This window comes from Coregonus lavaretus (genome assembly GCF_964263955.1).
Source record: "Coregonus lavaretus genome assembly, chromosome: 7".
Lineage (NCBI taxonomy): Eukaryota > Metazoa > Chordata > Actinopteri > Salmoniformes > Salmonidae > Coregonus > Coregonus lavaretus.
The window spans coordinates 26,841,406-26,867,098 of record NC_139994.1 but is presented as its reverse complement, the minus strand read 5'-3'; the positions used below and the strand labels follow the sequence as shown (position 1 = coordinate 26,867,098).

At 41.0% G+C, this 25,693-nt stretch overlaps 2 protein-coding genes across 2 annotated transcripts in view; both read right to left on the bottom strand.

Annotated features, from left to right (window-relative positions):
- The window catches only part of LOC311132202 (collagen alpha-1(XIV) chain-like), a gene marked incomplete at both ends in the record, with an annotated part of 92,347 nt that extends 83,061 nt beyond the window's left edge, over positions 1-9,286 (bottom strand). Inside the window, 4 exons of the mRNA XM_084165427.1 lie at positions 1,702-1,806; positions 1,969-2,109; positions 6,843-6,959; positions 9,196-9,286. Of these exons, the coding sequence (XP_084021553.1) occupies positions 1,702-1,806; positions 1,969-2,109; positions 6,843-6,959; positions 9,196-9,286 (454 nt within the window). The remainder of the gene's footprint in view (positions 1-1,701; positions 1,807-1,968; positions 2,110-6,842; positions 6,960-9,195) is intronic.
- A 5,782-nt stretch (positions 9,287-15,068) lies between these two features.
- Positions 15,069-18,319, bottom strand: LOC311132785 (DEP domain-containing mTOR-interacting protein-like). Its single transcript, XM_084166108.1, has 5 exons — positions 18,175-18,319; positions 17,210-17,341; positions 17,013-17,083; positions 16,764-16,868; positions 15,069-16,581 (listed from the first exon to the last, which is right to left on the bottom strand). The coding sequence occupies exons 1-5, from the start codon at positions 18,194-18,196 to the stop codon at positions 16,453-16,455; spliced, it is 459 nt and encodes a 152-aa protein (XP_084022234.1). The 5' UTR covers positions 18,197-18,319; the 3' UTR covers positions 15,069-16,452.
- Between the last annotated feature and the right edge of the window lie 7,374 nt (positions 18,320-25,693).

The window sequence follows — 25,693 nt, the reverse complement described above, 5'->3', positions numbered from 1 at the left end:
TCCCAAACCCCAGCCCCTGCACAACATAAGCGCTGCCATGGTGACGCATGAGTCATCCGGCCTTAATCACCTGTATGTGTCCCTTATGACACCCTCGCCACCGCCGGAAGCACCGACTCTGCGGAGCATAGCCCCAGAAGTTTCAATTAGGGCATACATTTCAGGGTCTAATATCCTTCCTGGGCCCAGTTCAGAGAGGGTAGGCATGGAGCTAAGTGCTAGGTTGTGTGGGACTGAGGCGTCTGCCAGGCCTGTATGCCCTCTGGCATCCCTGCACACCCAGGCAGGGAGCTATAGGGGGTTTACTTAGCAAGGCTGGAGCCGTCCTTGAATGGGCCCCGTGATAACATAGCAATGGTATTCTGCAAGTGTGGTCAAGGAGATAGCTGCCTGTGTCAATTGTCTACATGCAATGGATAGAGCTAGGGAGAGTAGAGAGAGCAGAGAGAGTGAGTGAGGGAGAAAGGGAGAGAGATGGAGAGAATAGAGAGGAGGAGGAAGAAAGAGAAAAAGGAGAGAAACAGTGAGGAGGAAGAAATGAGAGCTTGAGAGGAAAAGAAAGAGGGGGAAAAGAGAGAGAAAGAGTGAGGGAGAAAGCAAAGCAGCATCATTATATTTGAGTTAGTTTCCCCCTTCTGTCTTTTACCCATAGGCATTTTAAGAGACGGCAGGTGATCCATCGCAGATCTCAAAGCACCACAGGGATCCTTACACCACACTCCATAACTGCAAAGCCTTCCCTCAAATACTTTTTGACACCTCGGTCAAATCATAGCTCTTTATGCCAGAAGCACAGACGAGGTCCAAGTCACCATGAGACACACACACCACAGGAGTTTCATAAACACTGTTACGATCTTTGTCTGAAAACAAACTCCTAAATCTCCCACTAATAGCCTGTTTCAGCCCACCAACAGCTCTTGCAATATCGCTGTTTTTTTTAAATGACGCTGGATACAGACAAGGTGCAATAGTGTGCCAGAAAATTGGTTTCTTGCAGACAACTCCTATGTTTATACACTTTGAGATCAATCCTTTGCAAAGAATCTATACTTAGTCCCTTAGGTCTCTTTAATCTGTTTAAACTCAACTGGAAGTGCGTGTTAAAACACCTCTGCAACTATTGCATACATAACATCTGTCAGGGTAAAGGTTATTTCAGTTGGGGCTGAATCCTCCTATACAGTATTAGCCCTGAGACATCACTGTAGACTCTTATGACATTACAGTTTTGTATCAGGGTTAATGCACTATTCCTTTGATGTAATTTATGTGTGTATTTTACTGTTGTATCTTCTCTGAAAATTGTATAGACATCTACATCCATGTTTGGTGGTTCATGATGAATGTTTGTAAACTTTGTCATTCCTGTTTTTAGATCCTGGGTTCGAGTGGGAATGAGGATCACATTCAAGGCCTTTCTTCTTCAGAAAAGTTTAAACAAAAATATCACAAGGGCAATGTTTTCTAATTGTCGCATCCACTCCCAATGAAAAATTTACAGCAGTCCACTCCACCGCCAGGGATAGCCTCAGCACCAACCAAGAGGCCTCTGGAGTTTCAACTTACCTGAATGTTGTCAAGTGAATCTTCTCTATGTTGAAATCTTGGTTGAAATCCAGGTTTTGAATTGTGATTTGAAGACTGAGCCACGGCAATTTCCAGATTTCAGAGGTTGGTCACTCATACCTTCCACCTTACCTTCAGATATCTCATTGTTCTCCTCGGTGACACTGGTGTCTTTCTGGTTCTTGGGTCGTACATTCTGGGGCTGTACGTTCTCATTGTCAGGCTCTGAAAGTTGGGCTGAAACAAACCAAATACATTTCCATTGACACATTATACTGTAGAATACATTTTGTCAAAGATGTTTGAACAATGGCAATCACACAGACCAGCTATTTCCTTTGATTAAACAACCTCATTAAATCCTGGAATAAGTTGTAAAAGTTCAAAGGCTCTTCTCACCCTCAAATGTTCCTAGGAGTGGCTTGCTCTCCTGAGCACCTTTCACAGCAGTGACCTTGACTGTGTACAACTTTCTGGGATCTAAGTCTATGATCACTTTGGCTTCCTTTTTTGTCACCTCTAGTTCAGTCTCCTCTGCATCTGTCATTGGGAGAAAGTAACAAACAAGACCAAACTTTGTCAATATTCAAGAAATTGTTTTCACTTGTGTTCTGATTGTTTGTTAAATGCATTCTATTGAAAATGAGTTTACCATCATTTTATTTTGAGTTCGACTATTTTGAAATCTCCTTTTCATGTGGAATGTCAGGAATGGTATTGATGTTGAGTTGACGTACTAGTTGCAATGAAGGATACTACTGCTACGGGGGTATATTGGCAGTAAACGAACTAGTCAGCGGCTAAACGGCTGCTGCAGGACAAGTAAAGAGAGGCCTCTGCGCTTAACACACCTGAATTATTTTAAGCAGTACCCACAGGACATGAAGAACCTCAGTTTGACTCACTCAACTGTCTCTATCTTCAAAAACAACTTAACAGGGCTGTTTGTTAAAAGAAAACAGGAGAGAAAGCACTCACTGTGTAGCCTGCTGTGTAGCCAGGCAGAGCATTGAAGCACTTAAGGGAATGTAGCTATGTATCTAAAATGTACCATTTACAGTGGGGAAAAAAAGTATTTAGTCAGCCACCATTTGTGCAAGTTCTCCTACTTAAAAAGATGAGAGAGGCCTGTAATTTTCATCATAGGTACACGTCAACTATGACAGACAATTGAGAATTTTTTTTCCATAAAATCACATTGTAGGATTTTTTATGAATTTATTTGCAAATTATGGTGGAAAATAAGTATTTGGTCAATAACAAAAGTTTCTCAATACTTTGTTATATACCCTTTGTTTGCAATGACACAGGTCAAACGTTTTCTGTAAGTCTTCACAAGGTTTTCACACACTGTTGCTGGTATTTTGACCCATTCCTCCATGCAGATCTCCTCTAGAGCAGTGATGTTTTGGGGCTGTCGCTGGGCAACACAGACTTTCAACTCCCTCCAAAGATTTTCTATGGGGTTGAGATCTGGAGACTGGCTAGGCCACTCCAGGACCTTGAAATGCTTCTTACGAAGCCACTCCTTTGTTGCCCGGGCGGTGTGTTTGGGATCATTGTCGTGCTGAAAGACCCAGCCACGTTTCATCTTCAATGCCCTTGCTGATGGAAGGAGGTTTTCACTCAAAATCTCACGATACATGGCCCCATTCATTCTTTCCTTTACACGGATCAGTCGTCCTGGTCCCTTTGCAGAAAAACAGCCCCAAAGCATGATGTTTCCACCCCTATGCTTCACAGTAGGTATGGTGTTCTTTGGATGCAACTCAGCATTCTTTGTCCTCCAAACACGACGAGTTGAGTTTTTACCAAAAAGTTATATTTTGGTTTCATCTGACCATATGACATTCTCCCAATCCTCTTCTGGATCATCCAAATGCACTCTAGCAAACTTCAGACGGACCTGGACATGTACTGGCTTAAGCAGGGGGACACGTCTGTCACTGCAGGATTTGAGTCCCTGGCGGCGTAGTGTGTGACTGATGGTAGGCTTTGTTACTTTGGTCCCAGCTCTCTGCAGGTCATTCACTAGGTCCCCCCGTGTGGTTCTGGGATTTTTGCTCACCGTTCTTGTGATCATTTTGACCCCACGGGGTGAGATCTTGCGTGGAGCCCCAGATCGAGGGAGATTATCAGTGGTCTTGTATGTCTTCCATTTCCTAATAATTGCTCCCACAGTTGATTTCTTCAAACCAAGCTGCTTACCTATTGCACATTCAGTCTTCCCAGCCTGGTGCAGGTCTACAATTTTGTTTCTGGTGTCCTTTGACAGCTCTTTGGTCTTGGCCATAGTGGAGTTTGGAGTGTGACTGTTTGAGGTTGTGGACAGGTGTCTTTTATACTGATAACAAGTTCAAACAGGTGCCATTAATACAGGTAATGAGTGGAGGACAGAGGAGCCTCTTAAAGAAGAAGTTACAGGTCTGTGAGAGCCAGAAATCTTGCTTGTTTGTAGGTGACCAAATACTTATTTTCCACCATAATTTGCAAATAAATTCATTAAAAATCCCACAATGTGATTTTCTGGATTTGTTTTTCTCAATTTGTCTGTCATAGTTGACGTGTACCTATGATGAAAATTACAGGCCTCTCTCATCTTTTGAAGTGGGAGAACTTGCACAATTGGTAGCTGACTAAATACTTTTTTCCCCCACTGTATGCATAAGTTTCATCATTCTTGTTCTGCATATCAGAACAGAACTACGGAATTATAATTATCCTGACATTTAACACTCATCTTTCACAGGTTCACTGACACGTACTGTTCCTCCTTTATTACAATTATGGTATATCTGCTAAGCACGGCCTGAAGGCAACATGTTGCAAATGGAAGTGTGTGGGCATGTTGTAGAAATTGGGGTGTCAAGCCTTGTCAGATCTTGCTTAAAGATGATTAAAAATATTATTTAGTGAGGGGTGCGCCCATCATAGGTCATTCATAGGTTTTATTGACCAATACTTCCGAATGTACCACAGCATACTTGAAAAGCACTGATATTTTATATTTTTCAGCAAAATGTCTGTGTGATTACAGCACACTCAGTATACATGATACATAATGCATCAGAAATGCACAGTGATCACACTTATCTTACCCTGCATCTTATAACGGTCAAGTCAATGTGCATTTTGAAACCTGACAAAAATGGGAGTGTAAGGGCTCTATTTTCGTCTGGTGTTAAGCCAGCGCAGTGTCAAAAGCACGCTCATTGGCAATTTCGACCGGCGCTCTGCTATTTTCAAACACTTGCGCCAGGATTGGTAATTGACCTTTCTTATATGAGCTCGCTTGTGCTGAGGTGGGAGGGGTGGCAATATCTGAGGTGTGCCCTTAAAAACGTGCAACAATTTTCCAATTTGCCAAAATCCCATTTCGTTTCATTTGATTAAAAACCAAGCATAGCCTCCCCTCCTCTCAATGAAGGCAGTTTTTTTTGTCCTGCCCAATGCATTCACCAAGTAGTCAAGACTATCGATAAAGGGTTTGGCCCGTGAGACCGCTTTGAAATACATCTTAATCACCAAAGCTGTATTAATGCATACTCCATTCGGCTTGTATTCATCCCCATTTCCAAAGAGCGCCTCTTGTCCGGCTACCAAAGACGTGCTCCACCAAACATATTCAAATTATCCAGCCAGTCCTATAACATCATATTAAGGGTAGGCTATATCTTGCTTATTGAGAACGTGCCTCACACATACAAAACAATTTATGGGAGCCTAGTATTTTTTATTTGTGGTAAGTGCGATGCGTAAATATATTTAGGCCTATGCTCGTTGAAGCCAATTTCAACAATGTGACTGTCAATTACTCATTACTGTGGCCTAAGTTATTTAATAAACTGTAGTATCAATCCACAATGGACTAGGATGAGAATATTTAGTGCCACCACCCGAATTGGAGTTGACGACAACGCAAAGACTATCAATAACCTACAGATTTTGGGACAACGAAATGCAGTATTAAGCCATGAAGCATGTTGATTGGCAGTGAGTGGCCAAGCCCTCGTCACACCTCCAATTTATTTATCCATCAAACCCCACCCCTTTCGTGCCACCGCCAGCTACTACGCCAATAATTCTGGTTGTGAAAATAGCAAAAATATTTCTGACAAACCCCTAAACCTATAGTGCTACTGCCAGCGCTAAGATTTACCATTGCATTAGGTTTGTTAAAATAGAGCCCTAAGTGTTGGAGAAGGGAGTAAGTATTACTACCCACAATCCAGCGCTGCATTCAATTTCACCCCAATCATGATGATTTGTGTATGTCTGCGGGTGTCGCTCTCTGTCAAAGCAACTCTTTTTCAATGAACATAGGCTCATTGACTAGCCTCTCGCATGAGCTCCCATTTCAACCCACACGGAATATGAAAACTCTGACTGACTCCGCAATTGGAATGCCATTCTGAGCAATGACAAACACTGAACCACAGGGGTGGAGAGAAAGAGAGAAGAGGGAAATCAGACCTGGTTTCAAATAGCATTCGTTTTCTTTAAAATACTCAAATACTTCAGCTGCGCTAGATTGAGCTTGTCTGGTTCAAAGGAACCAACGGAATAGCCCCAAAAGTGCAAACCTCGCCACCCATAGGATACTCCAGGCAGGCAGATCAAGAGCTCATAGCATTTAAAAAGACAAACAAATACTATTTGAACCCAGGTCTGGAAGAAAACGGATGAAATATCCTCCATGCTGCAGCTGGCATGAAGAGAAGTTCACCAAATGAAACTGGCTTGGTGGGGAGATGTGCTCCTCAGCAGGGTGCCAGGGGTGGGATGAGATTGTGTCCCCCGCCCCGGCCCGCCTCAGGCAGTTTAGATACAGCTGCTTGTGCTCTGCTCACTGGGTCTTATCTGACGCTTACTACATTACCAGCTCAAGGCCAGGCAAGCCACTGGAGCTGCAGCTTCCCCCTAGCTGCAGGTAAGGACTCAAAGTAAAAGCCATGGTGGAATGTCATGGAGTCTATCTATACATTGAGAATTGGCCATTTATAAATATGTTTCCTTAAGAACAACATGAGAAGTGAAATGGTAGGCTGTACTACACAGTGAGTCAATCGCCTAATAGGTGCATCAATCATAGTGATTAATATAGATTACAAAATGGTTGTTTGATTACATTATCATCTGATTGATAGTTGATATGTAATTATGTTTTCTTCACTGCAAGTATGAAGCTGTTGTGAAACACGCAACATAAGTTAGAGAGCATCCTTCAAGGCCGAATCCTAACTTGATCATTTGTTCTCATTGCTGGACCTTACCTGATTGTGTGCTATAAATAAATCTGTAGCTTTCAAAGTCTCCTTTCGGTTCTTTCCATGACACAAGCAGCTGGGTTGCGCTCAGGACTTTGAAACGAAGTCTTCGTGGGGTGGCAACTAGACAAAAAAAGACAATAACTGACTAACTCAAGAAGCGTTTGTATATAGTATTCTATAGTAATATTCAATGCAGGGTTAATGACACCAAGACAGTGGTTGGGGTTCAATCAGGTGTAAAAACCAATGTTCTTTGAAAAAAGATTTTTAGCCAATTGAAATGCATGAAACTTGAGATTCCCCAGTTAAAAGTGATTATGAAACAGTTAGCAGCTAGATTGAACTCCAGCCAGAGTTTGGCAAGGTAACAGGCACTCTCCATCTGTGTTTCAACAGTCCTAAAAGAGTGTATCTTGGCCAAATTAAAAAGATACAGATTCAAAGAGTACCACAGATGTCACTTAAAAGCAAAGTCACATTCTCTCCCTTCCTTTGCCATTGATAGCGCTCATATCTCTTTTGATGGGGGGTCTTTTGTGCAGCACTTATCTCAGCATTAAAGTACCATCCCCGATCTCATCATGATTGCATTTCGCCGGAGCAGTCGAATTGAGACTGTATTACAAAGAGTGTGCTCTTTACTTTGGGGCCTTTTCAGAGTAGAATGTGCCTTTTTTTTCAATTGCAGCAGCGACAAATTGAAAGGCACTGGAATAGCATTTATTCCTGTCTTCAAGAAGATATCTATCTGCAAGTCGAGCGATATACCACTTTCACCACTTCCTCTTGGGTCAACATCCCATCAGCTCTGCAAAGCAGGCAATAATAGGCATTACCAAATCCCAGAGAAAAACTAAACAAACCCCAAAAAAACATTCCCATCCAATTTGGTAACAATGGAAAGAACTGCAAACAGTCCCACAAACTGGTCTTGTTTGTGTCCTCATTAAGAGCAGGCAAGATATATTTTGCCAATGTATTCTTTAAATACCTTCAGACATTAATGGTATGGAAAGAATACAATCAAGGTAGGGAAAGAATACGATCAAGCACATAGAATGGAGTAACTCATCGGAGGGTAAAGAGCCCGGAGATGGTGCATGGTGCTAACAGGCGAATAATAATACTGTACCGAGCTCACCAACCTGAAAATGGGGGGTGGGTATTCAGCAGGGCTTAACTCTCTCTGAAAAAAAGATACGTCTTCTCTGAAGAATGTCGCTTCCCCGAGTAAGAGAATTAGAAAGTGTGTTGTTTGTGTGCGTTTTTTTTTTTACCTTCAGAGACTTGGTTCATTAATTTGCACATTTCCAGAACAGACTAGTAGTATAACATCTACAAGACTAAGGACTTGCCTGTGTGAAGATGGGCTTAAATTCTTATATATTTTTCATAGCTGTCTTGCGCAAACAGCCGGCAGGCTGGTGAGGGTTTAAGAGGCCTCAAGCACCCATGGGAAGTTTGGAACAAGTCAGACATGGAAAGTGTAATGCATTTTAAATTATCTGTGAAAATGTGTTATAAGGAGGGCCATATTGGGTGAGATACTGACACTGTAGGGATGGGCATGTGGCCACATGCCGCTGGGTGACAGTGGCATGTGTTCCCAGACCTCCTTCCCTTGTTTATCGCCTTAAGGTCCGGATGCTTTCAGTTAAACCTCTGTGGTGTACTTTGAAGGAAACTTCTATAGAAGCCCACTGACAGCCCACCCTGACCTGTAAAAGGGACAGGTTGTTTACCTTAAACCAGAGGGCAGCCCTTCAGAGCAGAAGGCTTCCGCCGAAACCCAATGGATGCTGTCCAAGGTGTAATGCTACAATACAACGCAAAGCAGCACTATACTGTAGCCCAGGTTAGCACAGTGCAGAGTCCACTCTTAGCACAGGAATGCTGTAGTTTGTTTCACTTGAATCAAATCAAATCAAATCAAATTGTATTTGCCACATGCGCCAAATACAACAGGTGTAGACCTTACAGTGAAATGCTTACTTGAGGACTGGGCAACGTTGTCTAGACAAGCCCAGATAAACAAACTGCAGCTGTTTGAGGATGCAGTTCTTGTTCGTCTTCACATCAACAAGGTTAAGGTCAAAGGCAGATATATAAGGGTAGATAGTTCATGTCAAAGCATATTCTGAAAGCACTTGAGTCAACTGCAAAAGGAATGTTAATGATGTGATTTTACACACAAAAATGAGCCTATATTACCAGAAAATAGTGACTTTTCCCTTCGAAGTAAAATAATCACAAAGTGACAGTGACACAAAGACAAATGCTTCGACAAAAACTGCACATCAAAAAGACACACACAGGACGACAAAGAATAAGAAACAGCCTATATAATTGTGTTTACCTTGACCCTGAGCTGGCACAGGTAAGACAGAGATAAGAGCCAGACAGAGTACAGGACTCCATACCCACATCTTCAGTCCTATAGCTTGCATCCTTCACACTGGTATAGAAGAGGAGCTCAGAATACCTGAGGAGACAGCAAAGGGAATGACAATGCTTGATGCTATTGGAAATAAATAACTTCCATTATTAATGGGATCATCATTATCTATACTTCCCCAGAGTCAGATGAACTTGTGGATACAATTTTTATGTATCTGCGTCCAGTATGAAGGAAGTTAGAGGTAGTGTCGCGAGCCAATGCTAACTAGCGTTAACGAAATGACTGGAAGTCTAGATCACGGGTTCTTAAACTTTTTCAGCCTGGGACCCAAATTAGAAATTCTGTGTTTTCCTGAGACCCAAGCTTATCAAAGCATGCAACTATACGTACATATCGGTACATTTCATTGCCCATATGCCTAAGACAAATGCAATATAGACTAAAACAAATAACAATGAAATGAAATACCCATATAAATAGCTAATCATGTTTATTTTCTCCCATTAAAAACCCTTATATATCTGTCTAGGTTGGAATTGTTGCTGTTAAAATACCATAAATCATTTTTATTCTGAATTGGAATAAACTGATTGATCACATCACACAGATGTAGACCAGAAAACACACACACACAGTCCTAATGAGAGGTGTGTGGCTGGTTGAAGTTTTCAACAAGCATGTATATTCTGTGCTCAGCTTTTGATAGTGTAACCCTGAGGTCATGCTCAGCATTGAGTCTGTTTCTGTACTTTTACTGTTTTTTTTAAAAAAGTATAGCAGAATTGAGAACCCTGACTCGCATAGGTATGTTGTGCCAAACTGGATCAGAACATATACTGCTTTCAGTTAGACAAGAAAGAGAGGAGCAACCCAGAACTGTGAGAGTGTTTTTCTTAAAAAGCATCTTGCTTCAATCAGTTTATTGTATTTTAACAGCAAAAGTTCCAACATAGACTTTTTTTCACAAATAATTTGTTCAGTAAGATCAGTAGACCTGATCATTGTTCATCTTCATCTTCCCACTCGCGCAGCTGCCAAACTGAGCAGAGACACCGATACTAGCAGAGAGCGCACTAAAAAGAGAGCGCAGTTGCACTTAGCCAAATCAATTCTAGTAATGAATAAAATAATTATACATTTACTCTGACACGTCGCAACCCAGCATGAACAGGTCCGCAACCCACGTTGGGTCGCAACCCATACTTTAAGAAAGGCTGGTCTAGAGGAACAGCTTGACTGAAAATCTCAAACTATCCCTTTAATGCAATTTCAAAGTAAGGAATGGAATTGGTTCTTAAGGATGTAACAATTCACCGATATGCATAGGTCCACGATTAAGATACAAGTGCGTAGGTCTGCGGAATCCAAACAGATCCAAATGTAGTAACGTTACAAATCGCTGGTTCACAAATGTATTTTGCTCATATTACATTCTTTCTACCTTCTGAAAAAAAAACTATAATATTTTGTGACAACCGATGCGTCCTGTCCTTCAGTGTCGAACTGCATGTAACTGTGTCATTGATCTAAAAGTCATTTTGCATGTGGACCCCAAAACTAGACGTTGAACTGAGGTCTGTGCCCAGTGGGAACTCTGATCTGGCTATACCTGCTGAACGGCGCTTACTACAATAGATTTTGTTTTGATTGTTCAGGTTCACCATCAGCAATAGTTTTGGTAGTTTTACTTTAAACAATCAGTGTATATGATAATTTTTTTGATATACAAGGTAAAGTTGATCATTTCAGAGTGAGGACAGTAACCCTATTTTGCGAGAAGCACTGCATGGTCGAAGCAAGAGGAGAAGAGAAGATCCTTCAGTTAAAACGTCCAAACGGTCAAAACCATTCCATTTTGAGATGGGGGTGAAATCCAAAGTTGTGCTATATATTGATTGGCTATGTCATAGCTAATTTGTAAACGACAAATATTGACACATTACTAGCTCAAACACTTGGCAATTTCATGAGTGGGTGATGATTTCAGAACCAAGGCTACATTGCCCTCACTAATCTGATAGTGGTATTGGAATGGTAGATGCCTAGTCTCCCTTATGACTCAGCTAAGGTGCCTACATAGTACATACACCAAATACATACATCATTTACACACACCACACTCACACACACACACAGATGTCAGCTGAGACAGATTCAGCTCAGAGAGGCCCAGCTCATGAGCTCCATCTGCAGCAGATTTTAATTTAGAATGGACAATTAATGTGTTTATGCAACAAATGTTAGTGCATCCAATCTTATTACATCAAACCTAATCATATCGACTCGTTCTCTAATCAAACTGATTCGCAACTAATCATTTCAAACTAAAACGCTCATTTTGGAGCCCATGTATCTAGCACAGGAGGTTTGTGGCACCTTAATTGGGGAGGATGGGCTTGTGGTAATGGCTGGAGAGGAATCAGTGGAATGGTATCAAATACATCAAACACATGGTCGAATCGTCTTGAAAGGGAAATATTCACATCCCTATAAGTTATAGAGCAATACAATTACTATCATTGATCAACTCCAAAGAATGTAGATACAAAAGTTGATTCCTATTTAAATTTCAAATAACTTTGGAAATAACTCATCAAAGCATCTAAACTTTGACATAACCATACTGACACCCATAAACCACTCAAAGCATATTTGAAACGTGGCATGCTCCTGCAGAGTACTGTGGCAGGAATAAAATGCAGGCAATTATGTAAAATGAATGACTATTTTCTCAAAAAATTGGAGGATGTAAAATAAAATATGTCACACCTTTACCTTTATCTCAAACTTATGCAAACATTTCAACAGGAATACTTAATCATTAGGCTAGCTGACATTTCAAAGCAGCACTTCCAATTCTCTATGCCTAATCATTCTCCTCAGCTATTAAATAGCCTAAATAGCCTTCTAATCTTAGCATTCTGAGAAATTGCAGGAGTAACCTACAGGCAAACCCCAGTAGTAGTCAACTATCCTCGATGATGGTTCGTGTAGGCCTACAGATTTAGGAAAACATTGAAAACGACTGTACATTATATTTTAATGATAAATTAGATAAACAAACAGTATCGACGAAATACAATAGATATAGTACATCGACTAAACTACATTTGCATAAATTGTCAAACATGCGCCCCCACGACCACCACTGTCGCATGACAGGTGAGGTTCCACTTCCTACCACTTCTACTTTGAATGTGTAGAAATAATACACTGACTTTATCCCAAACTAAAGAAAATATCTCATACCTTTTCAAAACATATGTTTACAGGTAATATTGCTCCCAATGGACCCTTCATGCGTGTCTTCCTTCGCCGGCTGTTGGCAAACTATCTTCAGCTCGCGCTCCTTCAGTTTCAGACTTGCGAAGGTGGGTGTATCCCGCGCTGCTATTCATTCACCCAGCCCTTGAGCTATTCATTCCTTCACCTCGTTTAATCTCGATTGAGGCAGATAAATGTGTTTCGGCTGCAGCCAATATAAAAGAGGTGACAAGCTGCGAAAACTCTGTTTTTACCATTCGTCGGCGAGCTTTTTTTCAAGTATGTCTTTTTCGCGCTCTTCTAGACAGCACGAGTGCTACCTACGTGCAATTGTTCGTTCCTCTTCTTAGGGGAGAATATACTGTGGCTGAAACATTTTAGGTAGCTTAATCAGCCAGCCATATGATATCTTGGCATAGTCTAGATTATTATTATTATTATTATTATTATTATTATTATTATTATTATTATTATATTACACACACACACACATAAGTGTTGTTATGTAGGCCTATAACAACAATATTTACATGTGAACCTGCTACATGCATGGTTTCTGAGTAGCCTAGTCCTCTCAAAACCAATTTCAGGTTTCAAGGTTTCAATTTGTAATATCTCCATCCTCATCTCTGCTCTGTTATTTGTTTGCATTCCATCTATCTGGCTGTCACTATCATCAGGGTGCAGCAAGTTGTTCTTGGCTCAATATGCAATGGGACATGTATGAAAGTGTCTATCAATCTTATGCTTATGCAACCAAAATATGTTCCATCAGTCTATGTTTTATTTGAATGGTTGGGTAAGAGATAAAATAATTTCTGGAAAGTGACTTTGTTAAAAAATAAACTAACTACCTATCTTGACCACATCAAATGTGTTAATGCCTTTCATAAAATCTATGTCAAGTTAAGAGTCAGAGGAATCCTAGGATCCTTGGGACATCCCTACCCGAAAACCCTAACCATAACCTTAACCCCTACCCTAACCTTAACCTTAACCATAACCCTTACCTAGCCCTAACCTTAACCCTTTGCCACAATGGTGTTATGAGTGGGATGGCACTCCAATGCAGCCTAAAATTTTTTGAATGAATATCCAATCAAGTTTAATGTTTCACACAATTAATATTGTATTTTTTTAATTAAATGGTTCCAAACACACTATATTGAAAAATATAGTTGTTTTGACTTATCTGAGTAACTTCGGGATAGCTGTTTTGATTAGACTATCTCACATCAAACCTGTGCTCATTCATCAGTGGACAGTTAACACGTCATTGACTAAAGGATGGCTGTGACTGAATGCAGTACAGTGTGTTAGCATGGGTAACCCCATGCAGTATTAGGGGCTAGGCTACAGGAGCCCCTCAGGCTACACACCTTTCCCAGTTGGCCCGATGTCGAATGTTTCTCTACAAGCACAGAGGGGTAGTTAGAAACGCCATGTTTTAGGCATCGCCATGACAGCAAGGTCATGGTCATGACAGAGGTGATAAAGAATAATATTTTAAAAATCTATTACCAGTGGAATCCCTCTTCAGCTGTCTTTATTGGAGGCCCCTTATGGGTTTCACATTCCTGCAGTTATGGGATTGACAGTAGTCACAGTAGTTGCAGTAGGATATGGTTACACATGGCTCTGGGTTACACTCTATCTGTTACTCTTTTTGGTTCTGAATACCTTGTGCATTTGTGCATTTATAATGCTGAGCTCCCCACTAGATGGAGTTTGAAATAGCTCACAATTCTGCCCTTGACACAAGCCCTGACCCATCTAAAGAGCATTCCATGCTACTGCACTTAAGCCCTTGACCCATTAACCCCTCTAATGCCCTCAAGAGAGTTATTTTAACATACATTTCCTACACTAACAGGCGCAAATCTGGATATTTTAGTATCCCTCTATTACTCTGTAGTGATAGCAACTCTAATAATAATGCAGGAAAAAATATATAATGCAGAGGAAAAGCTTGTGGTTTGTTATTGACCATGTACTATTATAATCTCCACCGGGCACAGCCGGAAGAGGACTGGCCTCCCCTCAGAGCCTGGTTCCCCTCTAGGTTTCTTCCTAGGTTCCTGCCTTTCTAGAGAGTATTTTCTAGCCACCTTGCTTCTACATCTGCATTGCTTGCTCTTTGGGGTTTTAGCCTGGGTTTCTGTATAAGCACTTTGTGACATCTGCTGATGTAAAAAGGGCTTTATAAATGAATGTGATCAATTGATTGTAATATTATTGTGGCAAACGTGACATCAAACAAACATGATGACAAAAAAAACAACATCTTAAAGTACTGAAAAGGTCTTCACAGGAAAAAGCCTGTAAAAGAGATTTGGATATTTAGTCAATGAGATCCAATTTGGGGATACGAGTTGTATATGTGGTACATACTGCCACCTGGTGGTCAGAGCCATATAGAGTCTATGGCTCTGCTTACATTGTTGAACGTTGTTCCTTATACTGTAGTTCATATGCCATCTACAGATATTATAGCACCATGCACTCCTTAACCAGATATTATTGCCACTTAATCTAGGAATGCCAATGTGATCCTTTCGATCTTGATCTTCAAGGTAATTTCAACTTTTATTGCAGTTTCAAGTTCCTGCCATGGTTCAATAAATGCTCTCACTTTATTGCCATTAGATTGAAGCAGAGTAAAAATTCTAGCCATAATCTGGATGAAAATATGATTTTGTCCAGTGATGTTGCTAAAATAATTTGCTTCATTAGATGTGATTCCTTTAAAAAAAAAAAGATTATAAGATTGATTATTTGCGTGATGAATTATATAATTGCTTTAAAATCATAAACATTGATACATTCAAATACACATTTGCTAATATTTTGAATTGAATTACTTTATTTTATTAATTCATTGGCTAATTTGAATATTTACACACTGATCAAACACTAACACAAATGTAGATACTCTTTGCTGGCCTGGCTGCACTAATACCCTCTAAAGATCAGTTGATCATGGCAAATGTATAGGGTCAGGCTATATGGCTATATACAAGTACAAATCCTTTAGTGATTTTGGTCCTTCATACCTTATGTTGGACCATGTAATCATGCATTACACTTGAAATATTTTACAAAATGCACAATGTCACTGCAATAACCTATTTCCATTTGACATAATACATTAATTAGTTTTTTCAAAAATAAAAAAAGATTAACATGTTGATAGGCTACTACTGATTGATTATTTGAACTTTTATCAGTATTATGGGTTTCCAAAAACATTGCAGTGGAATCAGAAACCAAGATGACATCCAAGCCTTTTTATGCTGCTAGAAAGTGGTCTGTAGTTTGACAGTATTGTGCTATTTTCAGTCCAATATGAATACAAGGTTTAAATTGCTCCTGCTACCAAACTTAAGAATTCAATGCCAAACATATTCAAAGCAAAATGCAAAGCTAATTCAACAAAACAACTTCTATTTAGAAACACATCTGCCACGTCAGAAAGCGTGGAGTTGTTTACAGTATGTGCCACCTCACTTATCAACAACTCCCTAAATACTTGTCTTTCTAGGAAGGAACCCTCCATTGGAGCATACGAGGGAGTGGATGGAAAAGCAAACAGCAGGGGGATGGCAATGAGTAGGCGCACAGGTCAAAAGTCTAAACCGCCGCGAGAGAACAAAAACACAAACTTGGTCCATGTTAACCACGGAACACTGGTCAGAGTCTCAGACTGATGATGTAAGCACACATGGCTTCACAATGGGGCTCATCAGGTTTCTGTGGAGTCACTGTTGCTGTGACCCCCGTCTCAGGTCGAAGATGTAGCTAAGATTTGCTCCATATCAAGGTCATAAGGTTTCTATGGATTTATTTGGGCCGAAATGGTCCACATTCTTACTCTAAGCTTTCCGCCTCCAAGAGCCAATGGGTTACTGAGGCCTTAAGTTGACTGTAACCAAATACAATACAACCTCATCCTCAACAATCAGACTCCTCCATAACCTCCATGACCACGGTTCGCGGTCCAGTGAGGATGAGGTTGCTGACCATCTTGTAGTCCAGAGACAGGACGTCCAGACCATTGACATAGACCACAAACTGGCACACCTGGAAAACAGACTTTGGTCAAATACTGTACGTACTGAAGAGAATTTATGAGAGCTGCATACAGCAGAGGAGACGTTTATTGATTACCCATCTAACAAATATATTGATTTGACAAAGCTATCAATCTGTAGGCACTGGAGCGGCTCTTTGCACTACATGTCCCACAATGCCATGGTGCTCACCTTCACTCCTACTGCTGCTGCAGGGCCACTGGGGTCCACTGCCTGGATGTGACATGGCCTACTCCCCCTGACCACAAAGCCCCAGCCCACCGCATCACCAACAATCTGGAGAAAGATTTATCACATTACTTACAAAGAAAATACTCTATAAAATCACAAATATAATGTACTCATGAAAAAGGTTTTATTGATATTTGGTTGAGTTTCATGCTTTTAGCATGAATAAGAGATAACACTGTGGAAACGTACCGTAAACGTCCTCTTTATGTATGGACCTCCTGGTCTCTGCAGCTCCTCTGGACTCACTTGTCTCTTCAGCACTGTCAATGGAACAAACACATAATTAGCAGGTTCTCAGTGTAATCATGAACATTGGTGTTTACATTGAATCTGTACAGTAGAGAGGACATGATACAGCTTTAGGTGAAGACCAGAGAGACTCTTACCTGATTTGGGGTTTGACAGCACTGGTGAGGTAGGGTTAAGCATGGGACCTCTGTTACAATACCCACTGTTGCCACTACTACGACTGTTATCATGCCCCCGAGACACCACCTTTCTTTCCTTGGATGGAGTGACTGAGAGAAGGAGAATAATAATATATAGAGATATCACACAGAGAGAACATTGGCATGTTGTATGATTGAGAGTGATTGACAAAGTGTACCAAGAGGAAAAAGGCACTAATAACAAAAGGAAGCCACCATGTTATTCATTCCGAGATTTCACACACACATACACTCCAGTTTCAGAACTGTTTACTGTGCTGTAGTATCTACGGTAGAACACTAACACACACCACATAACCCACTGCCTACCATGTCATATCTGAGTGTTTTGAAAGAACTAAGCGTCTGCTGCTAATCAAATATAGCCACACAATGTGCTGATGAACACTCCCTGACCTGATTGATATCATAATAACACTTCCTGACAAGCTAATGTGTATCTACCAGCCTATCCAGGTAGCTATAGATACTACACTTAGTTACATAACAATCACCAGCATACTATTATGATGGCACATCAAATAAATGTCAAATTCACCCCCAGTCAAACTCAATGCAAAAATGCTTTCATCTATGTTCTGTATCTCTTCTAATTTATGGTTGAATATAATTGGACTGATCTATCATTCGGCATCAATCAAATTGATCTCAATCTAACAAAAAAAAAACGAATAAATGTGATCATTAAAAAAAATGTAATAAGAGCCCAATAAGAGCCCATTGAAAACAGTTCCACAGTCACTTGTGATACCATTGTATTCACAGCACTCATAAAGGTGAACAACACCAATGTTTATGATTTAACAAGAGACACAATATTACATTAGCCATAGCAAGTAAACCTAAAACAAATTCAGTAAACCTAAAATCAACACTTTTCACATAATAAAAGTAGCCCTTACCAACTGTCCGAGGTCCCATCATACAATTCAATTCACTTCAAAGGTTTGCCAGCCAAAGTGCCAAGTAACTTGGGAAGTTGCTGTCCACTATCTCTGATGCTGCAGTCAGCTGTGGTGCTCCGGTGTAAATGTTAAATGTTAACCCCCAGAGAGAGTAAACAGTCTAGGCTGGCTGGGAGGGAGGGAGAGGGAGGGGTTGAGGGATGCCTTGTTGCCAGGCTATCCCAGGGTAGGAGATAAGAGCTGAGAAAGGCATTGGGATCACTAAAGCTCTAATGGAGGTAGGGACAGAAACAGTGGAGTTTTCCACTGGTCACTGTGGTCAGGCAAGGTGGAGTGGAATAACTGGACATTCTCTGTTACACACATGCACACACAAACACACACATACACACACATTCTCTGTCATGGTACATGGTTGAGAGACGTGGCCAGGAGGAATGTTCAACAACATCAACGACAACAACAACATCCATATCAACAATGACAACATCCACAATGAGATATAGACAAACAAACCGCTGATAATGGCCTAATGATAATGGCATTCTGTGAGATGAATCAAGAACATTCCTAGCTGTTGACAGCAAGAGGTATTTGCTTCTACAAATACAATATTCAATATATTTACCCAATTATATAACAGGCCTATATAATACCATTGGTCATTTGGAAACAAAGAAGCTACAGGAAATTTAAGAGCAGTAGCAAATAGAACATAATAGGATCAAACATATTTGTTTCTAGAAACAAAAGCTGCCATGTGTTTGCTGGGTGTCATTTAGGTCAATGAACCTGTTCAATATTTTTTTAAACCATATGACAATGACAGTCATCCTAACGTATAGTTTACTATCACTGTCCTAGATTATGTGAACTATATCCAAGAGAAAGTTTATTGTGTCATTTCAATGACAAACCAAGATGATCATCAAACCAAGATGATCATTGACCACACACCAACACTGAGTGCACCATAATCCATAGTATAACATTAATGACCTCTATTCTGTGGTTCCTTTGCCTGCTTGCCCGGCCAGAGAGCAATATGCAATAGCAATGTCGCTCTACTCTCACATTTCTAAAAGGTAGAGACATACTTCATAATGTATAGAGGTGAGTCATGATCAATAGACTGATAGACAAAGTCTGATATGGATGACACACTGCCTCTGGTATTTAAAAAACATACAGCTGAATAACTTTATATAGGCCTTCTCTTACATATAGATGTACAATCTTCATTTGATCACTCTTTTGTTGCCGAGAATTTTCCTGCACAGCAGGAAATGCAAACCTGTAGGCTATTCGAGATTTAAAAAGGCTTCTAAAGTTAGCAATTTCCACTATAAAATGTCAGACTTGATTTGCCCTAATGAAAAATGCATCAACCCCTACAAAAACATGTCCATTAATTATAATCCACATAATAATTCACATTTCCTGTTGCTGCAGGATTATTTTCCTTCTGTAGCAAACTAGCTCAAATTAAGCTCCTACATCTGTAAACTTAGGGCTCAATTCAATAAAACCCACATGTAGCGCAACGCTCTTTCCCATATGTCCCCAAATAAAATAACAGAATGTTCCTGGATATTATACTACTATTACTAACAGTTAGGCTCTGCTCAAAGGTAGATGTCTTCGGATTTCCAGAAAAGGTAGTGTGTATGTGTGTGTGTGTAAGACTGTGCACAGACTCAGACTCCGCTAGTAAATAAACTTGCTATGGCGGGTTTGACTGAATTCACATAAGGTCACACTGTTATATAAAATGCAGTAAGCTGTAAAGTACACTACCAGTCAAAAGTTTGGACACACCTACTCATTCAAGGGTTTTTCTTTATTTCTACAATTTTTTACATTGTAGAATAATAGTGAATACATCAAAACTATGAAATAACACCAAAAAAGTGTTAAATAAATCAAAATATATTTTATATTTGAGATTCTTCAAATAGCCACCCTTTGCCTTGATGACAGCTTTGCACACTCTTGGCATTCTCTCAACCAGCTTCATGAGCTAGTCACCTGGAATGCATTTCAATTAACAGGTGTGCGTTCTTAAAAGTTAATTTGTGGAATTTCTTTCCTTCTTAATGCGTTTGAGCCAATCGGTTGTGTTGTGAAAAGGTAGGGGGGTATACAGAAGATAGCCCTATTTGGTAAAAGACCAAGTCCATATTATGGCAAGAACAGCTCAAATAAGCAGTCCATCATTACTTTAAGACATGGCGGTCAGTCAATACGTAATTTCAAGTACTTTGAAAGTTTCTTCAAGTGCAGTCGCAAAAACCATCAAGCGCTATGATGAAACTGGCTCTCATGAGGACTGCCACAGGAATGGAAGACCCAGAGCTACCACTGCTGCAGAGGATAAGTTCATTAGAGTTAACAGCCTCAGAAATTGCAGCCCAAGTAAATGCTTCACAGAGTTCAAGTAACAGACACATCTCAACATCAACTGTTCAGAGGAGACTGTGTGAATCAGGCCTTCATGGTCGAATTGCTACAAAAAAACACTACTAAAGGATACCAATAATAAGAAGAGACTTGCTTGGGCCAAGAAACACGAGCAATCCTTTGGTCTGTAGTCCAAATTGGAGATTTTTGGTTCCAACCGCCGTGTCTTTGTGAGACGCCGTGTGGGTGAACGGATTATCTCCTCATGTGTATTTCCCATCGTAAAGCATGGAGGAGGAGGTGTTATGGTGTGGGGGTGATTTGCTGTTGACACTGTCTGTGATTTATTTAGAATTCAAGGCACACTTAACCAGCACGGCTACGACAGCATTCTGCAGTGATACGCCATCCCATCTGGTTTGGGCTTAGTGGGACTATCATTAGTTTTTCAACAGGAGAATGACCCAACACACCTCCAGGCTCTGTAAGGGCTATTTTACCAAGAAGGAGACAATCTTTGACCATTTTTAGGGCCTTCTTCTGACACCGCCTGGTATAGAGGTCCTGGATGGCAGGAATCTTGGCCCCAGTGATGTACTGTGCCGTACGCACTACCCTCTGTAGTGCCTTGCGGCCGGAAGCCGAGCAGTTGCCATACCAAGCAGTGATGCAACCAGTCAGGATGCTCTCGATGGTGCAGCTGTAAAACCTTTTGAGGATCTGAGGACCCATTCCAAATCTTTTCAGTCTCCTTAGGGGGAATAGGTTTTGTCATGCCCTCTTCACGACTGTCTTGGTGTGCTTGGACACCAAGGAACTTGAAGCTCTCAACCTGCTCTACTACAGCCCCTTCGATGAGAATGGGAACAGCTGATGCTCTCATGCATGTTTCAGTGTTACTTGCCTCGAATCGAGCATAGAAGTAATTTAGCTCGTCTGGTAGGCTCGTGTCACTGGGCAGCTCGCGGCTGTGCTTCCCTTTGTAGTCTGTAATAGTTTGCAAGCCCTGCCACATCCGACGAGCGTCGGAGCCGGTGTAGTACCATTTGATCTTAGTCCTGTATTGACGCTTTGCCTGTTTGATGGTTCGTCGGAGGGCATAGCGGGATTTCTTATAAGCTTCCAGGTTAGAGTCCCGCTCCTTGAAAGCGGCAGCTCTACCCTTTAGCTCAGTGCGGATGTTGCCTGTAATCCATGGCTTCTGGTTGGGGTATGTACGTACAGTCACTGTGGGGACGACGTCATCAATGCACTTATTGATGAAGCCAGTGACTGATGTGGTGTACTCCTCAATGCCGTCAGAAAAATCCCGGAACATATTCCAGTCTGTGCTAGCAAAACAGTCCTGTAGCTTAGCATCTGCTTCATCTGACCACTTTTTTATTGACCGAGTCACTGGTGCTTCCTGCTTTAGTTTTTGCTTGTAAGCAGGAATCAGGAGAATATAATTATGGTGAGATTTGCCAAATGGAGGGCAGGGGAGAGCTTTGTACGTGTCTCTGTGTGTGGAGTAAAGGTAGTCTAGAGTTTTTTTCCCTCTGATTGCACATTTAACATGCTGATAGAAATGAGGTAAAACAGATTTAGGTTTCCCTGCAATAACGTTCCCGCCTCTGAATGAGTGTTTTCCTGTTTGCTTATGGCCGTATAAAGAAGAATATAGATGAAAACTCTCTTGGTAGATAGTGTGGTCTACAGCTTATCATGAGATACTCTACCTCAGGCGAGAAAAACCTTGAGACTTCCTTATATATCGTGCACCAGCTGTTGTTTACAAATATACATAGACCGCCACCCCTTGTCTGACCAGAGGCTGCCGTTCTATCCTGCCGATACAGTGTATAACCCGCCAGCTGTATGTTATTCATGTCTTCGTTCAGCCACAACTCGGTGAAACAGAAGATATTACAGTTTTGAATGTCCCGTTGGTAGGATATTCGTACCTGTAGTTTGTCCACTTTATTATCAAGTGATTGTAAATTGACCAATAGTATCGATGGCAAAGGCAGATTAGCCACTCGTCGCCGGATCCTTACCAAGCACCCTGATCTCCTTCCGCGATATCTCCTTTTCTTTCTACTGCGAATGACGGGGATGAGGGCCCTATCGGGTGTCTGGAGCAAATCCCTCTCGTCTGACTCATTAAAGAAAAATTATTAGTCCAATTCAAGGTGAGTAATCGCTGTTCTGATGTCCAGACAACAGAGTGAAGGATAAGCAGCCAACAAGTGCTCAGCATATGTGGGAACTCCTTCAAGACTGTTGGAAAAGCATTCCAGGTGAAGCTGGTTGAGAGAATGCCAAGAGTGTGCAAAGCTGTCATGAAGGCAAAGGGTGGCTATTTGAAGAATCTCAAATAGAAAATATATTTGGATTTGTTTAACACTTTTTTGCTTACTACATGATTCCATATGTGTTATTACATAGACAAAAACATAGAAGATAAGCTAAGTTTAGAGAACTGCAAGATGACAGTACAGTCAACATGATAGTATTACCACATGACTTACTGTAAAACATTTGAACCACAAATGTAGTTTAGATTTGTCCTTGCTTTGTATCATGTGTAACAGAGTCCACCCCTGCTATAGGCCTACATGATAGCAATGGCAGGCACACAGTGTCATTTCACAGTAGTTTTTTAATCATTGCCATTTAAGGTCAGTTGACAGAAGGTTGAAGGAATTACACACTTTTCAGGAGACAATGGTTGGTCAGCTGGATGTGGTGTTTCAGTGCAGGGCTTGAGCAAAAGTATTAACAGTACCAGAGTTGGTGACCACTGTTACGATGCTTTTGTATTAGTCCCGTGTGGCTCACTTGGTAGAGCATGGCACTTGCAATGCCAGGGTTGTGGGTTTGATTCCCACAGGGGAAAAGTATGAAAATGTATGCACTCACTACTGTAAGTTGCTCTGGATAAGATCGTCTACTAAAATGTACTGTAAATGTATTATAGATAACATTGCCATCTACTGGCCATAGACTGAGTTATAGTGACTACCAAACCACAACTATTTTGTTGATCATAATAATGTGTTAATAATGCAATCATAGTTTGTAATTCTCTGCTACCAACTTTTCAGTTTCATACCACTCTTTGAAGTTCAATAGATCCTTTAGAGTCGACTGGGTTGTAAAAAAAAAATACTATTCTGTTTTCACAGACTGTCTCCATCCAAGATGTGCTTGAATCTTTCCACTAGCTTGGTGGGGAATTATTGAGGACATCTACATTTGTTTCTAACAATGGACAACTTAACTAACAAGCAGTCATGATCCAGCAAGGCTTATATTCGTAGTCATACAGTAACAGTGCTGTAACAAAGTGCAAATGAATGGAGGTTACACAGAAGTAGAAATTATGTCAGTACCACTATTCACCACCAGAGAGAGTACGTTTGATGAGTTCAAGTGTCCCGTTGCAGATGGTAGAGCATACTGTGTGTTTCTGTAAATTCATATCAATGTCAGATTTAGACTTGGTAAATTATTTGGAAAAATACCTCATTTTAATTTGACGCTACAGCACCAAAGTGCAAATTTGTTTAAATCGGCAATCTGCAGTTGCTACATCCATTTTTGTACTTATAAATTGATGATATGTTCTGATTGATTCATGAAGAATATAACTTATAAATGCCTCATGAGCTTAGTTCAACTGTCGCACCCCATCAGAACCCAAAATATATGCTTTTTTACTCCAATGTTTGTAAACAAAGTAAATGTAAAACACTGCATAGCCTCAAACAATGGTTACATTTATACTTTTATATATTGGATGGTCAGTCCTTGCATCCATAGCTAAGTCTATAAATTTGAGAGTGGTTACATTTCTCTAGCCCCATCCCTTAGCCTTTTACTGAAACAGTGGCAGGATGGTGCTTTGTTAATGTTTCAACTACTGATTGCCCCTTTAAGTCTTACATCAGCAAGCAGCACCTAACACCAGTATCTAGCAACAATTATTGTCTCTCCCCAAAATCTGCTCCCAAATAAAAAAATATTCTGAATTGCCCATGTCAGTTCATTCAATCATTTGATTGGATGTGAAAGATTTCAATTGCTACTACAAGAGCTCTGAACGGTTATCTGTTCATTCTCCCCAAGTTACCTTTCAAAACAGCGATGGTGGGTAGTTTGACCAGAAACTTGCAAAATGTCCCACCGATAACTTTAATAACTATAGAAAAATGAATAGATGAAGACATACGGGTGCCGAAAGCAGTAGAACAGTAGGGAACATTCAAGACATACACTACATGACCAAAAGTATGTGGACACCTGCTCGTTGAACATCTCATTCCCCTTTGCTACTATAACAGCCTCCACTCTTCTGGGAAGGCTTTCCACTAGATGTTGGAACATTGCTGCTGGAACTTGCTTCCACAAGAGCATTAGTGAGGCTGGGCACTGATGTTGGGCGATTAGGCCTGGCTCGCAGTCGGCATTCCAATTCATCCCAAAGGTGTTCGATGGGGTTGAGGTCAGGGCTCTGTGCAGGCCAGTCAAGTTCTTCCACGCCAATCTCAACAAACCATTTCTGTATGGACCTCACTTTGTGCACGGGGGCATTGTAATGCTGAAACAGGAAAGGGCCTTCCCCAAACTGTTACCACAAAGTTGGAAGCACAGAATCATTGTATGCTGTTGCGTTAAGATTTCCCTTCACTGGAACTAAGGGGCCTAGTCCGAACAATGAAAAACAGCCCCAGACCATTATTCCTCCTCCACCAAACTTTACAGTTGACATTATGCATTCGGGCAGGTAGCGTTCTCCTGGCATCTGCCAAACACAGATTTGTCCGTCGGACTGCCAGATGGTGAAGCGTGATTCATCACTCCAAAGAACGCGTTTCCTCTCCTCCAGAATCCAATGGCTGCAAGCTTTACACCACTCCAGCCGACGCTTGGCATTGCGTATGGTGATCTTAGACTTGTGTGTGGCTGCTCGGCCATGGAAACCCATTTCATTAAGCTCCCGACGAACAGTTATTGTGCTAACGTTGCTTCCAGAGGCCGTTTGGAACTCGGTAGTGAGTGTTGCAACCGAGGACAGATGATTTTTACATGCTACGCACTTCAGCTCTCGGTGGTCCCATTCTGTGAGCATGTG